Consider the following 16,678-nt stretch of genomic DNA (forward strand, 5'->3'; position numbering starts at 1 on the left):
CAGCCTTGAAAATTTCACACCTTAACATCGTATATCAATATCTATTAACTTAGGGCTTAAGTGAAACGATGCAACATTACACATGAAAAAAATTTAATGGGATTTAAGGGAAAAAATAAAAAAGTTGCTTATAAACCAACGTCAGTTTATGAAGATATATTTTCTAAACGTTATGTATTAATATACACAAACAAAATTACTTGAAATATTGAAATTATAAAACTTTAAAGTATATTTTTATATAAAATAAATAAATAATACATAACTGTTGTAGAATTTTTCAAGAGTTTACACGAAACGATTCTAAAAAATGGATAAAAAATGATTAAATTTAAAGTTGTATTCTGTGGCCACTGCATCTCTAATAAGTTTTAAACCACTATTTCGATCTTTTCAAAATTTCTTGAAATAATTTTCTCTAAAAACTAACCGTCCGTGAGAAATGCAGAGATTTTTAGTATAAAGCACCGGACACATTAAGCGAAAAATTAGTAAAACAAAGTCTTATAAACACACTAACAACCATACATAAACAAAAAAAATCTAAACGTTTTTTTGCATTTATTGACGTTACAATATCCGCTGAGACTGGAAGATCTGTCTGTTAAAGGCGAGAGTAATATTTTTGAAATAGTTAAATTATCTTTATTTTTTAGGAGTAATATCAGTCCTACTTGTAATTTCATGCGCATTTGCACACAGAAAGATAATATCAGTAATTATCAGGTATAAAAACAACTAAACAATGCCAGGAAAATACAGCACAACGATGTCACCTGTCTTTATAGAGTTATTTCACAACACTTTCCTCAAAAATGAAAAAATAGAGATTAAATTTACAGTTGTATCGTAGTCGCCATTTAATAAAAAGCACTTGAACTTAACGTTTGTTCCAATCTGAAATCTTATGTTTTGAGCGATGAAGAAAAGAATTGTTCTATTCGTGTTATTTGTATTCATAATATTTTGCAAATCAAACGAAGTTCTTGAAAAAGAATCAGGATATATTACAGAAAAAATGGATTCGAGCGAATTAGATAAAACAGTAAAATTTCTGAATGCAGCAGAAAAGAATTTGAGAAATTTGGCAAAATCGGTGGTCAAATTCGCTCTTCCATATTTAATGAAACTTTCCGAAAAAACGAATTTAACGTCGTCATGTGTTAAGAGTGGAGTCATGTTCATGAGAGATTTAACACAGTTGAAAAAATGGCCATTACAAAGTAAGAATTTTAAAATATCTATTGTTTGTAGTTTGATTATGTCAGAAGTGTGACTGGAGGGTCGCACCCCTTTGGTGTCTCGTGATGTGTGACACCACCGAATCTCGTTTGATCCGGAATCCGCGACGGCGAGGTTTGTTTTTAAAAGTAGATCACGCGAGCGGCTGCGTGCATGGGCGATCGAATTAGGGATGGAGGAAATATGAAAGACGTCGCACTCACTCGGATGCCAGGTTAATAACCAATAATGATTTAATTTAAAAAAAAAACATGATATAATTTACAATTCAGGAAAACATTATATATAAATGGTTCGAGAAACGGACGACGACTGCATCTATCGAGGGACTGGCGACAATTCCTTGACTGTCCGTTTGGTATTATTTTAAAATGATGAAATCGGGACAGCAGGTAGGGAGGTTATGAGAAAGCATCGTCTCTGACGCTGGAAACTAAAAAGACGATCTTCTTCCAGTTGTGAATGTTGACAGAAACTTATTATTAAAAACATTACGTTGTGATTTAGTGACGTTGTTAATAAGTACTGATTTCGGATTCTCACAATTATTTTAAATAGAATTATTTAAAATTTAATTATTTATAAGTAAAATGTGTTCAATTAAATGCTAGATAATAAGAAATAACACTATTTTAATATATTTTAGAAATTTAAAATAAAGAAAAAGGTTTTATGGTCGTATGTTTCGAGAATGGGAGGGCCGGTGGAATTGTAGCTTTATCAACACAAACTTCCATACAGATTTATACATATATATAGGCCTAATGATTAAACTTTACATTTGATTATGTTTCGTAATGTTGGTATTGAGAAGGCAGAACTGTCCCCATAATATGATTAAAATTTATTGTCATCAGACTTAGGAACCTTCTTACGTTTGCCTTCCTTAATTAGAACTTTGTGAGATTTAATTCGAGAATAATTCGGGTCGTAATATTATACAAATTTGATAAAAACGTTTACTTATCTACAACAATACATAACGTGTTATATAAAATGTGTCGTTTTATAAAACAGGTTTGAACAATTAAATATTTTTATAAAATAATTTCTTAAACTATTTATGTTGCTGATTTTTGGTAGTAATTTATTACAATTAGCAAATTAAAAATTTATTGTTTTATGCAGAAATTAATTAGTAAATAACTTAATTCTGACACAATAAACCATACAAACATTTTAATTTTCATCTGTTTTATTAATATAGAATTAGTCAGTGAAATTAATGATACTCATTCGGTTGAGAAGAAACTGAAATCGAAATTGTTTACAATCAAAAGTATAACATTGCATGGGCATACCCAGGCATGGCTGAAAGCGTCGTCTTTTTCATGGCCTTATTTTACTCTCCGTAATTAATATTTGTATTTTATATGTGTATCTGTGAAATGTTTCGACAAAAATTACACTGTGGTTTCAAACGCGTTTAAGAAGATCTGTTATTGCACGGAATTCTCTTTGCTTTTAGGATGAAAAGGTTTTTTTTTAATTCTAGCGACACTCATAAATGCTTTTATATTTCTTCGAAGCTATAGAAGTAAGAAAGCTTCTAATTTTTATACTTTTGCTTTTTTGCTGACAAATTTTTACGTCATTTATATTATTTTATATATTAAATATTAAGTAGAGATGATGGGATAAGGCAAGGCAACACGTAGGGAGTTCCTTCCAAAAATCCTTTTAATGAGAAAGTGACTATATTTAGGTGTTACTTCGAAGTACAGTGTTAGAAAGAAGACACTCTAATAATCCAATGCACTAAAAACCTGTAGGCATTTTCATGGTCTTCTCATATATATCAGAGCCTGTTTTTAGCTAATCGTTTCCCGTTGTTCGGAGTCTGTCAGAGCAGTTTCATGATAACGTTGATAGGGGCGAGGTAACAGGCAATGAAATACTATGTATTACATGTGTTAAGAGTTTAAAAAAGTTTACAAAGTAATTTACTCTCACATTATATCTTCCAAAAATCTATAAAACTGTGATTGTGTTTAACTGTTCTCGAGAAAATTTATCGTTTTTTGCTATTAAAGATATAAAATAGTAAAAATATGCTACCTTCAAAAACTGTCTTTGCATATATGAAGCTAACTGCGTTTAAAGAAAAAAAGCTTCAGTGTTTATAATGGAATAATTTCATGTTAGATGACAATATTTTAATATCAATGGACATAAAAATAATTTATTTTTGAAATTGCTACTGAGTTTTATTTGAAACATCTAGTAATCTACGAATAATAAAAATTTATTTGTAAATTATCTACTTATATAAGCCATTTATCCGAGTGTTTGTATATCTGTCATCTGTAATTGTAATATAATGCCTAGACCGCTACACTAGGGAGCTTCCCTACAATGACTTTCAGCTATTATTTAAATTATTAGTATAATTTTTCTATTAATAGTATATATAATTATTTTTATTTATAATAGGAATTTATTGTGTATATGAATTTTATGATTTTTACCACGGAATTACACCATTGCTGCTAGAATGCCCACTAAGCGGCGTCCCGGGCTAATAGTTATAATAGATTTCACTATTGTTTGGCGAATAATTAAGTGTAATTTAATTTAGAAATTACTCCTAAATTACTAATTATTTTTATTGCGAAAAAAAATAATTAATTTAAATAATTTTTTCAAATTTTGAGTTTTGAATTTTGAGGCCTATCAATTTATTCGGCCCCAGACGCGTGCCTAGTGTGCCTATGCAGAAATTTGACACTGTCTCCATGTATTATCTTTATCACAATATTCCAACTTACCTGTCATTAGGCTGCGGCAAGCCTCCTTTGCCATCTTCGCTTGATACGTTATTTATCCATTCTTTTTGTATACAAAGGTTGCTGCAAAGGGAATTGATAGGATGACACGCCAGGTGTGTTCTCTTTTGTCGATTTGCAACGTAGTACAAAGCAATATACCATACCAGTATATGTAACTTATATATCCTTAATTAATGACACTATTATCTTATTTGCTTTTGCGCTTATACGAAGAAAGTTATGCAAAATAACTTCACGAGAGATGTTTTTAACTACTACAACGCTATTGAAATGTGAAGATGAGAATAGCCAGTATCAGCGCTTGTAGCGTCAAAATCGTGCGAAATGGCTGGCAGATAGTTTTCGAGTCTAAGAACAAGCCCTGACATATCAGAGAAGACCATAGCATACCTTTTTATCGTTTGAGTAGAATTTGCAAATGGTGCAATGTATTATATTGTATATTTTTCCATGAAATACATTTATGTAATATATATAATGCTATAGTTATGTAGGAGTTTTGTTTGAATATACTAAAAACATAATCGTAAAGTAAATGAGTATTTTGCAGAGAAAGCTCGAATAATTTGAAATAAAATATTTTCTGTTTTCAATCATTTATTTGTTTACTGATTTATATCTACATTACAATAAAAATTTACTACGAAAGTATCTTTGAAATTATTTTTTTCTGTTGGTTTTCAATTAAAGCAAATAATTTTTCTGTTTTGCATATCAACGCATTCTCAATACAATGTGATAACGAATCATGTAAGCTATCATGTGATCTTCGTGTTATTTACACGGAAGTTTCAGTGCCTCGATACATAAAATATCTTCTGTGCAGTCTGTCTTAGCTAATTCTTCTTCACGACGTTTTACGAAATATTTGTTACAATTTCACATTTGTTGCCAAGATTGAAGTTTTGAATAAAAAATTTAAAATGATTCATTAATCGCCTCATGACTGCTGTTAAACATTGGTTAAAAATGCACAAACTTATGCATCTTTTATTTACATATGCATCTGAATACAAACGATAAATTAGGCTAAACATATTTGTGCAGCTTTAAGTAATCTTATTTCAGCAATCCTAAAGTGATAAGCGTTTGATAAATTAAAAATGATTTCTTGCTGCTGGTGTGATACAGATGTTCTGGATCAATTACTCAATTTACTTATAGCAATTCAAGGTGGAAAATAGTTTTACATGTAGAAAATGCTTCAATGCACACTCGACATAGAGTTTCAGTGGAAAATATTTACAGAGAAACTGACAGACATAGTACATAATGCTTATGAACATTTGATTTGTTATAATCATGTTTAAAACTAGCATTATATCTGGAGAAGTTTGATTTCAGCTTTTTCAATGTTATTAATATGAGTGACTTTTTATTATTTGACTGTTCCACTTTGAACGACTGAAATTCTATCAAATCCAAAACTGGTTTTCGTTCATTAATAATGCAATTTTCAGCTGAGGATGAATTTATCAAAGGTAAATCATTAGCGGTTGGTACAAGTGTATGACTGTTGGTTTGATGGATGAATATTTTTCTCACCAGCTTGACAAATTTTACCAAAGAAGCGCAACATAAAGGCAAATTTGTATAATTGATACAGATTCTTTAATTTATCTTCTATGCTTACTAAAAGTGAATCTTGATCACTTTTCTTAGATAAAACATATATGTAATTGCAGTCATATTGAAAGCATTAAAGCAGATCTATAGCTGACATGTAAGTAACTCTTAGATTTTCTTTTGTTGAGAGAGTTAAAAACTTATCTGGTAGGATTTGTTGTCTTTAACATTGTTTTGTAGGTGTTCAGCATTTGAACTTATCTTTATATAATCAACAAATCATTTTGTTAAGTTATTAAAACCATACAATAAAAGTCACAAAACGCAAGATCATTTGCACTTTCTGTGAATACAATTGTTAAATCTACATAAGTAATATTGACTGCAACAAGCAGAAAACTCTAGTCCATTTGTAATTGAGTTGCTAAATACTGACAAGACAAATAGAACTAGTTTAAAATAAGTCTAAAGATAACTAAACCATATCAAGTCCATCTAATTTTTAAGATAAATCTTTTGTTTTTCATTGAACGCTTATTATAATAGAAACATACTTGACTGGACAACTTAACTTTAATTTTTTTAAAAGAATTTGAATAAATGTGTTTAGGTATTAGTTCAAGACGAACTTTTAAGCATCTTGCTCTGAAATCCTGCAAAAGAAAAGCTTGATAATGTTACCATTTCATGACTTTATCATTATTAACCTAAATAAATAAGTTACTGTTAAAATATATAGCCTTTAAACAATTTTATACAAAAACTCTGAGTACATTGAAATTACATCTATTAAGACATCGATTCCCGGCTGTTTTTTTATAAGATTAGTATAAGTAATTATACGCCACGTTTGTAAAATTGAACGAGTTTAACGAGAATGAGTAGTAGTGATTTGTTACACATTGGGGTATATTTAATTTTAACAATAATATTTATAAATTTTCTGAAAATATATGTTTTTAAATAAATTTTCTAAAATATGAATTAAATAAAAAATTATTTTTCAAAGGAATGAAGATTTTTTGTAAATAGGAGTTAATTTTGAAAAACCACTATCAAGCATTTAGTTCAAATCATAGCATGGGATAAAGAAGTATTTTTCTTATACTCTTATACTATAACTGTTATAAAATGTTAAAAATTAATTTAAAAAAGATAAAAAAAACAACTGTAAGACATTAGAATTTTGTAAATTTGTTATTTTTAACTTACAAAAAAATTAAAGACCTATAATGATCTACATGTTCATCATAATATAATATTTCTTATATTAATATTTATTTTTTTAAAAATAATAATATTATTATTTACTATATAAAACTATAGAATATTTTCGTTTTGAAAATTCAAAGAAGAAAATAATTCTTAAAAAAATGAAAAAAAATTCTAAACAGAAAGACGAAAACTATTTTAAAAAATGCAAAAAATCATTTATATATTTTAAATAGATTTTTATATTCTTATTAAAGTACAACACTGATTATACGTTATTACAGAGGGTTTTTATAAACAAAATTATTCTTAAGAATTTTTTTACAAATTCTAATGGAATAAAATTTTGTCAGATACACTTAAGCTGATTTAAGCCAACTTCATGTTTAAAAAGTTAATTTATGATACATTGATTTTTCTTCATTTCATACAGAAAATGCAAAGAAAAATATCTCCTTGTTAACAAATACAAGTTTCGGTCAATGATATTATTCCAATAACAACTTTTCGAATTTTGTTTTATAAATTTTATAATATTTTTTTGTCGGTTTTAATTAATAATTATCGTACTAAGAAAAATTTTTATTTTGCATAGAAAATACAGATTCGAAAGGCTTCCGAGCTTATTTTTGCTGTCTAAATTATTGGCAACTAGCAGTGAAAATTGGAAAATGGTGGAATAGGAAAACTTCACTAAAATTCCTTTACATTTTCGGATCGCTTGCAGCGAACCTTTACGATGTGATGGTATTCATTAAATAATTGACAAATACAGTTAGTCTATCACCAATTTCTAAAGTATTATTATATTCTAGCAGACAAATAATGTTTACGGTTTCTGGAATTGCCTTCGAAAATTAAAATTCTATTGGAATATTTCTTTTTGAATAACGCTTATATGCAATTTTGATGCAGATAGATTTGGAGAAAGATCAAAACAATATAAAGCATAACTATCTTTATATTTGTCATATTTGAAAATTTCTGATGCTTAATTTAAACACTTGCATGCACAATGGAGAGCAACTAGAGTGAACGTTAGTAGCCGAACCACATGCCAAAGATTGCATGGTACAAACTTCAACTGCCATGTTAGCAAGATAAAACAATCTCTAACAAAAAAAAAACAATGACAAATCAATGTAAGATAGTGCAGAGAGTGGCTTACTTGAGAATGAGATGAATGGAATAACATTTTCTTCAGAGAGGAATCCCTTGTCTCTCCTGTTGTGACCAAGAGCCATGAGTATGGAGAACAACAAAAGAAACTTTCGAAAAAAAATTTATACATAAATCTGTGAAGTTTGCATCGTCTGTTATGATCTCGGAATGCATGAGTGCTAACAGCGTAGGACAACTGGACATTATTCGGGAAAGTGTCAATGCACAGACATATCGAGACATCTTACGAACATTTATCCATTGACAGAGGATTTAGTTGAGAAAACATTTCTATTTCAACAAAACTAGAAATCCTTTCAAACCACGAAGGTCAACGATACATTGGTTACAAGAACAACAGATTGAAATCCTGCCTTGGCCAAGCAATTCTTCAGACGTAAACCCCATTGAATATTTCCGGGTATTCATGAAACGATAACTTAATGAACGGTGCCCAACTTATAAAAATAAACTACTGACATGCATTCGAAAATTTATAACTGCACCATCATAATTTTTTAGAACTTGCAAAGAAACTGGCTGCATGACTGGATCTCTTAAAAATAGTTTATCTAATTCTGCTATGTAACAGAACTTTCTCGTGCACGAGCCACTTTTATTAATTTGAAGCCATTTTCCAATGCATTAAATTTATTTCCAAGTTAAAATGCCATTAATGATAGTTATAACTTTCAGAATTGTTTAATATTTTCTTCTAAGCTTTTATATTGTCGTGTTAGTTGTAAAGCTCAGACAGCAAGTGTGTCATATCAGCATTTCAATAAATGTGACAAAACCAGCAGATGGACTTGTACACAAACCTGTATCTGCAACTTGTCTTTTGTATGGATCAACTAAATACATATAAATAATTTAATTATATTTGTATTATCCTGTTCAACTTTAAAATGTATATAACTTTAATCACAACAGGCAATATAAATTTAAATTGTCCAAGGTAAGCTTCGACTACTACTGTATATAACTCGAAATTAAAAATGTATATTTTACAAGCTAAATGTTTAGTTACATAAATTTAATCTTTATATCTAAATGATCTTTTAATATACAAATATAAGTAGTATAAGTTTGGGCCATACTGATTACAAAATTTATTTTCTGATTACAAATTTAAATTAAATTAATTTACTTTTACATATTTAGACAACTTTTTAATTAAGTTTAGTTTTCATATTGAGAAAACTTTTTAATTTAGTTTAGTTTTCATATTTAGATAACTTTTTAATTCAGCTTAGTTGTTCATATTTAAAAAACTTTTTAATTCAGTTCAGTTTTCATATTTAGAAAACTTTTTAATTCAGTTTAGTTTTCATATTTAGATAACTTTTTAATTCAGCTTAGTTGTTATATTTAAAAAACTTTTTAATTCAGTTCAGTTTTCATATTTAGAAAACTTTTTAATTTAGTTCAGTTTTCATATTTAGATAACTTTTTAATTCAGCTTAGTTGTTATATTTAAAAAACTTTTTAATTCAGTTCAGTTTTCATATTTAGAAAACTTTTTAATTTAGTTTAGTTTTCATATTTAGATAACTTTTTAATTCAGCTTAGTTGTTATATTTAAAAAACTTTTTAATTCAGTTCAGTTTTCATATTTAGAAAACTTTTCAATTTAGTTTAGTTTTCATATTTAAATAACTTTTTAATTCAGCTTAGTTGTTATATTTAAAAAACTTTTTAATTCAGTTCAGTTTTCATATTCTAGAAAACTTTTTAATTAGTTAGTTTTTATACTTTTAGTGTTTTCATATTTAGATAACTTTTTAATTCAGCTTAGTTGTTATATTTAAAAAACTTTTTAATTCAGTTCAGTTTTCATATTTAGAAAACTTTTTAATTTAGTTTAGTTTTCATATTTAGATAACTTTTTAATTCAGCTTAGTTGTTATATTTAAAAAACTTTTTAATTCAGCTTAGTTGTTATATTTAAAAAACTTTTTAATTTAGTTTAGTTTTCATATTTAGATAACTTTTTAATTCAGCTTAGTTGTTATATTTAAAAAACTTTTTAATTCAGTTCAGTTTTCATATTTAGAAAACTTTTTAATTTAGTTCAGTTTTCATATTTAGATAACTTTTTAATTCAGCTTAGTTGTTATATTTAAAAAACTTTTTAATTTAGTTCAGTTTTTATATTTAGAAAACTTTTTAATTCAGTTCAGTTTTATATTTAGATAACTTTTTAATTCAGCTTAGTTGTTATATTTAAAAACTTTTTAATTCAGTTAGTTTTCATATTTAGATAACTTTTTAATTCAGCTTAGTTGTTATATTTAAAAAACTTTTTAATTTAGTTCAGTTTTCATATTTAGAAAAATTTTTTAATTTAGTTCAGTTTTTATATTTAGATAACTTTTTAATTCAGCTTAGTTGTTATATTTAAAAAACTTTTTAATTCTAGTTCAGTTTTCATATTTAGAAAACTTTTTAATTTAGTTTAGTTTTCATATTTAGATAACTTTTTAATTCAGCTTAGTTGTTATATTTAAAAAACTTTTTAATTCAGTTCAGTTTTCATATTTAGAAAACTTTTTAATTTAGTTCAGTTTTCATATTTAGATAACTTTTTAATTCAGCTTAGTTGTTATATTTAAAAAACTTTTCAATTTAGTTCAGTTTTTATATTTAGAAAAATTTTTTAATTTAGTTCAGTTTTTATATTTAGATAACTTTTTAATTCAGCTTAGTTGTTATATTTAAAAAACTTTTTAATTTAGTTCAGTTTTCATATTTAGAAAACTTTTTAATTTAGTTCAGTTTTCATATTTAGATAACTTTTTAATTCAGCTTAGTTGTTATATTTAAAAAACTTTTTAATTCTAGTTCAGTTTTCATATTTAGAAAACTTTTTAATTTAGTTCAGTTTTCATATTTAGATAACTTTTTAATTCAGCTTAGTTGTTATATTTAAAAAACTTTTTAATTCTGTTCAGTTTTCATATTTAGAAAACTTTTTAATTTAGTTCAGTTTTCATATTTAGATAACTTTTTAATTCAGCTTAGTTGTTATATTTAAAAAACTTTTTAATTTAGTTCAGTTTTCATATTTAGAAAAACTTTTTAATTTAGTTCAGTTTTTATATTTAGATAACTTTTTAATTCAGCTTAGTTGTTATATTTAAAAAACTTTTTAATTCAGTTCAGTTTTCATATTTAGAAAACTTTTTAATTTAGTTCAGTTTTCATATTTAGATAACTTTTTAATTCAGCTTAGTTGTTATATTTAAAAAACTTTTTAATTCTAGTTCAGTTTTCATATTTAGAAAACTTTTTAATTTAGTTCAGTTTTCATATTTAGATAACTTTTTAATTCAGCTTAGTTGTTATATTTAAAAAACTTTTTAATTCAGTTCAGTTTTCATATTTAGAAAACTTTTTAATTTAGTTCAGTTTTCATATTTAGATAACTTTTTAATTCAGCTTAGTTGTTATATTTAAAAAACTTTTTAATTCAGTTCAGTTTTCATATTTAGAAAACTTTTTAATTCAGTTCAGTTTTCATATTTAGAAAACTTTTTAATTCAGTTCAGTTTTCATATTTAGAAAACTTTTTAATTCAGTTCAGTTTTCATATTTAGAAAACTTTTTAATTCAGCTTAGTTGTTATATTTAAAAAACTTTTTAATTCAGTTCAGTTTTCATATTTAGAAAACTTTTTAATTTAGTTCAGTTTTCATATTTAGATAACTTTTTAATTCAGCTTAGTTGTTATATTTAAAAAACTTTTTAATTCAGTTCAGTTTTCATATTTAGAAAACTTTTTAATTTAGTTCAGTTTTCATATTTAGATAACTTTTTAATTCAGCTTAGTTGTTATATTTAAAAAACTTTTTAATTCAGTTCAGTTTTCATATTTAGAAAACTTTTTAATTTAGTTCAGTTTTCATATTTAGATAACTTTTTAATTCAGCTTAGTTGTTATATTTAAAAAACTTTTTAATTCAGTTCAGTTTTCATATTTAGAAAACTTTTTAATTTAGTTCAGTTTTCATATTTAGATAACTTTTTAATTCAGCTTAGTTGTTATATTTAAAAAACTTTTTAATTTAGTTCAGTTTTCATATTTAGAAAACTTTTTAATTTAGTTCAGTTTTCATATTTAGATAACTTTTTAATTCAGCTTAGTTGTTATATTTAAAAAACTTTTTAATTCAGTTCAGTTTTCATATTTAGAAAACTTTTTAATTTAGTTCAGTTTTCATATTTAGATAACTTTTTAATTCAGCTTAGTTGTTATATTTAAAAAACTTTTTAATTCAGTTCAGTTTTCATATTCAGAAAACTTTTTAATTTAGTTCAGTTTTCATATTTAGAATAACTTTTTAATTCAGCTTAGTTGTTATATTTAAAAAACTTTTTAATTCAGTTTAGTTTTCATATTCAGAAAACTTTTTAATTTAGTTTAGTTTTCATATTTAGATAACTTTTTAATTCAGCTTAGTTGTTATATTTAAAAAACTTTTTAATTCAGTTTAGTTTTCATATTCAGAAAACTTTTTAATTTAGTTTAGTTTTCATATTTCAGAAAACTTTTTAATTCAGTTTAGTTTTCATATTTAGAAAACTTTTTAATTCAGCTTAGTTGTTATATTTAAAAAACTTTTTAATTCAGTTCAGTTTTCATATTTAGAAAACTTTTTAATTTAGTTCAGTTTTCATATTTAGATAACTTTTTAATTCAGCTTAGTTGTTATATTTAAAAAACTTTTTAATTCAGTTCAGTTTTCATATTTAGAAAACTTTTTAATTTAGTTCAGTTTTCATATTTAGATAACTTTTTAATTCAGCTTAGTTGTTATATTTAAAAAACTTTTTAATTCAGTTCAGTTTTCATATTTAGAAAACTTTTTAATTCAGCTTCAGTTTTCATATTTAGAAAAACTTTTTAATTCAGTTCAGTTTTCATATTTAGAAAACTTTTTAATTTAGTTCAGTTTTCATATTTAGATAACTTTTTAATTCAGCTTAGTTGTTATATTTAAAAAACTTTTTAATTCAGTTCAGTTTTCATATTTAGAAAACTTTTTAATTTAGTTCAGTTTTCATATTTAGAAAACTTTTTAATTCAGCTTAGTTGTTATATTTAAAAAACTTTTTAATTCTAGTTCAGTTTTCATATTTAGAAAACTTTTTAATTTAGTTCAGTTTTCATATTTAGATAACTTTTTAATTCAGCTTAGTTGTTATATTTAAAAAACTTTTTAATTCAGTTCAGTTTTCATATTTAGAAAACTTTTTAATTTAGTTCAGTTTTCATATTTAGATAACTTTTTAATTCAGCTTAGTTGTTATATTTAAAAAACTTTTTAATTCAGTTCAGTTTTCATATTCAGAAAACTTTTTAATTTAGTTCAGTTTTCATATTTAGATAACTTTTTAATTCAGCTTAGTTGTTATATTTAAAAAACTTTTTAATTCAGTTCAGTTTTCATATTTAGAAAACTTTTTAATTTAGTTCAGTTTTCATATTTAGAAAACTTTTTAATTCAGCTTAGTTTTATATTAAAAAACTTTTTAATTCAGTTCAGTTTTCATATTCAGAAAACTTTTTAATTTAGTTTAGTTTTCATATTCAAAAACTTTTTAATTCAGCTTAGTTGTTATATTTAAAAAACTTTTTAATTTAGTTTAGTTTTCATATTCAGAAAACTTTTTAATTTAGTTCAGTTTTCATATTTAGATAACTTTTTAATTCAGCTTAGTTGTTATATTTAAAAAACTTTTTAATTCAGTTCAGTTTTCATATTCAGAAAACTTTTTAATTTAGTTCAGTTTTCATATTTAGAAAACTTTTTAATTCAGCTTAGTTGTTATATTTAAAAAACTTTTTAATTCAGTTTAGTTTTCATATTCAGAAAACTTTTTAATTCAGCTTAGTTGTTATATTTAAAAAACTTTTTAATTCAGTTCAGTTTTCATATTCAGAAAACTTTTTAATTTAGTTTAGTTTTCATATTTAGAATAACTTTTTAATTCAGCTTAGTTGTTATATTTAAAAAACTTTTTAATTCAGTTCAGTTTTCATATTCAGAAAACTTTTTAATTCAGTTCAGTTTTCATATTTAGAAAACTTTTTAATTCAGCTTAGTTGTTATATTTAAAAAACTTTTTAATTCAGTTTAGTTTTCATATTCAGAAAACTTTTTAATTTAGTTTAGTTTTCATATTTAGAAAACTTTTTAATTCAGCTTAGTTGTTATATTCAAAAAACTTTTTAATTCAGTTTAGTTTTCATATTCAGAAAACTTTTTAATTTAGTTTAGTTTTCATATTTAGATAACTTTTTAATTCAGCTTAGTTGTTATATTTAAAAAACTTTTTAATTCAGTTCAGTTTTCATATTCAGAAAACTTTTTAATTTAGTTCAGTTTTCATATTTAGATAACTTTTTAATTCAGCTTAGTTGTTCATATTTAAAAAACTTTTTAATTCAGTTCAGTTTTCATATTTAGAAAACTTTTTAATTTAGTTCAGTTTTCATATTTAGAAAACTTTTTAATTCAGCTTAGTTGTTATATTTAAAAAACTTTTTAATTCAGTTCAGTTTTCATATTCAGAAAACTTTTTAATTTAGTTTAGTTTTCATATTTAGAAAACTTTTTAATTCAGTTAGTTTTCATATTTAAAAAACTTTTTAATTCAGTTTAGTTTTCATATTCAGAAAACTTTTTAATTCAGTTCAGTTTTCATATTCAGAAAACTTTTTAATTCAGTTCAGTTTTCATATTCAGAAAACTTTTTAATTCAGTTCAGTTTTCATATTCAGAAAACTTTTTAGTTCAGTTCAGTTTTCATATTCAGAAAACTTTTTAATTCAGTTCAGTTTTCATATTCAGAAAACTTTTTAGTTCAATTCAGTTTTCATATTCAGAAAACTTTTTAGTTCAGTTCAGTTTTCATATTCAAAAAACTTTTTAGTTCAGTTCAGTTTTCATATTCAGAAAACTTTTTAATTCAGTTTAGTTTTCATATTCAGAAAACTTTTTAATTCAGTTCAGTTTTCATATTCAGAAAACTTTTTAATTCAGTTCAGTTTTCATATTCAGAAAACTTTTTAGTTCAGTTCAGTTTTCATATTCAGAAAACTTTTTAATTCAGTTCAGTTTTCATATTCAGAAAACTTTTTAGTTCAGTTCAGTTTTCATATTCAGAAAACTTTTTAGTTCAGTTCAGTTTTCATATTCAGAAAACTTTTTAATTCAGTTCAGTTTTCATATTCAGAAAACTTTTTAGTTCAGTTCAGTTTTCATATTCAGAAAACTTTTTAATTCAGTTCAGTTTTCATATTCAGAAAACTTTTTAGTTCAGTTCAGTTTTCATATTCAGAAAACTTTTTAGTTCAGTTCAGTTTTCATATTCAGAAAACTTTTTAGTTCAATTCAGTTTTCATATTCAGAAAACTTTTTAGTTCAGTTCAGTTTTCATATTCAGAAAACTTTTTAATTCAGTTCAGTTTTCATATTCAGAAAACTTTTTAATTCAGTTCAGTTTTCATATTCAGAAAACTTTTTAGTTCAATTCAGTTTTCATATTCAGAAAACTTTTTAATTCAGTTTAGTTTTCATATTCAGAAAACTTTTTAGTTCAGTTCAGTTTTCATATTCAGAAAACTTTTTAATTCAGTTCAGTTTTCATATTCAGAAAACTTTTTAGTTCAGTTCAGTTTTCATATTCAGAAAACTTTTTAGTTCAGTTCAGTTTTCATATTCAGAAAACTTTTTAGTTCAGTTCAGTTTTCATATTCAGAAAACTTTTTAGTTCAGTTCAGTTTTCATATTCAGAAAACTTTTTAGTTCAGTTTAGTTTTCATATTCAGAAAACTTTTTAGTTCAATTCAGTTTTCATATTCAGAAAACTTTTTAGTTCAGTTCAGTTTTCATATTCAGAAAACTTTTTAGTTCAGTTCAGTTTTCATATTCAGAAAACTTTTTAGTTCAGTTCAGTTTTCATATTCAGAAAACTTTTTAGTTCAGTTCAGTTTTCATATTCAGAAAACTTTTTAGTTCAATTCAGTTTTCATATTCAGAAAACTTTTTAGTTCAGTTCAGTTTTCATATTCAGAAAACTTTTTAGTTCAGTTCAGTTTTCATATTCAGAAAACTTTTTAGTTCAGTTTAGTTTTCATATTCAGAAAACTTTTTAGTTCAGTTCAGTTTTCATATTCAGAAAACTTTTTAGTTCAGTTCAGTTTTCATATTCAGAAAACTTTTTAATTCAGTTCAGTTTTCATATTCAGAAAACTTTTTAGTTCAGTTCAGTTTTCATATTCAGAAAACTTTTTAATTCAGTTCAGTTTTCATATTCAGAAAACTTTTTAGTTCAGTTCAGTTTTCATATTCAGAAAACTTTTTAGTTCAGTTCAGTTTTCATATTCAGAAAACTTTTTAGTTCAGTTCAGTTTTCATATTCAGAAAACTTTTTAATTCAGTTCAGTTTTCATATTCAGAAAACTTTTTAATTCAGTTCAGTTTTCATATTCAGAAAACTTTTTAATTCAGTTCAGTTTTCATATTCAGAAAACTTTTTAGTTCAGTTCAGTTTTCATATTTAGAAAACTTTTTAATTCAGTTCAGTTTTCATATTCAGAAAACTTTTTAATTCAGTTCAGTTTTCATATTTAGAAAACTTTTTAATTCAGTTCAGTTTTCATATTTAGAAAACTTTTTAATTCAGTTCAGTTTTCATAT

At 24.6% G+C, this 16,678-nt stretch overlaps 1 protein-coding gene across 1 annotated transcript in view; it reads left to right on the plus strand.

Moving 5' to 3' along the window:
* The first annotated feature begins 882 nt into the window (after nt 1–882).
* LOC136982338 (nose resistant to fluoxetine protein 6-like) overlaps nt 883–16,678 on the plus strand; it is a 53,099-nt gene continuing 37,303 nt past the window's right edge. The window contains exon 1 of the mRNA XM_067278812.1: nt 883–1,223. Within this exon, the coding sequence (XP_067134913.1) occupies nt 920–1,223 (304 nt within the window). The 5' untranslated portion in view covers nt 883–919. The remainder of the gene's footprint in view (nt 1,224–16,678) is intronic.

The sequence above is a fragment of the Centruroides vittatus genome, unplaced genomic scaffold, assembly GCF_030686945.1.
Source record: "Centruroides vittatus isolate TY-2023 unplaced genomic scaffold, ASM3068694v2 contig_821, whole genome shotgun sequence".
Taxonomy (NCBI): domain Eukaryota; kingdom Metazoa; phylum Arthropoda; class Arachnida; order Scorpiones; family Buthidae; genus Centruroides; species Centruroides vittatus.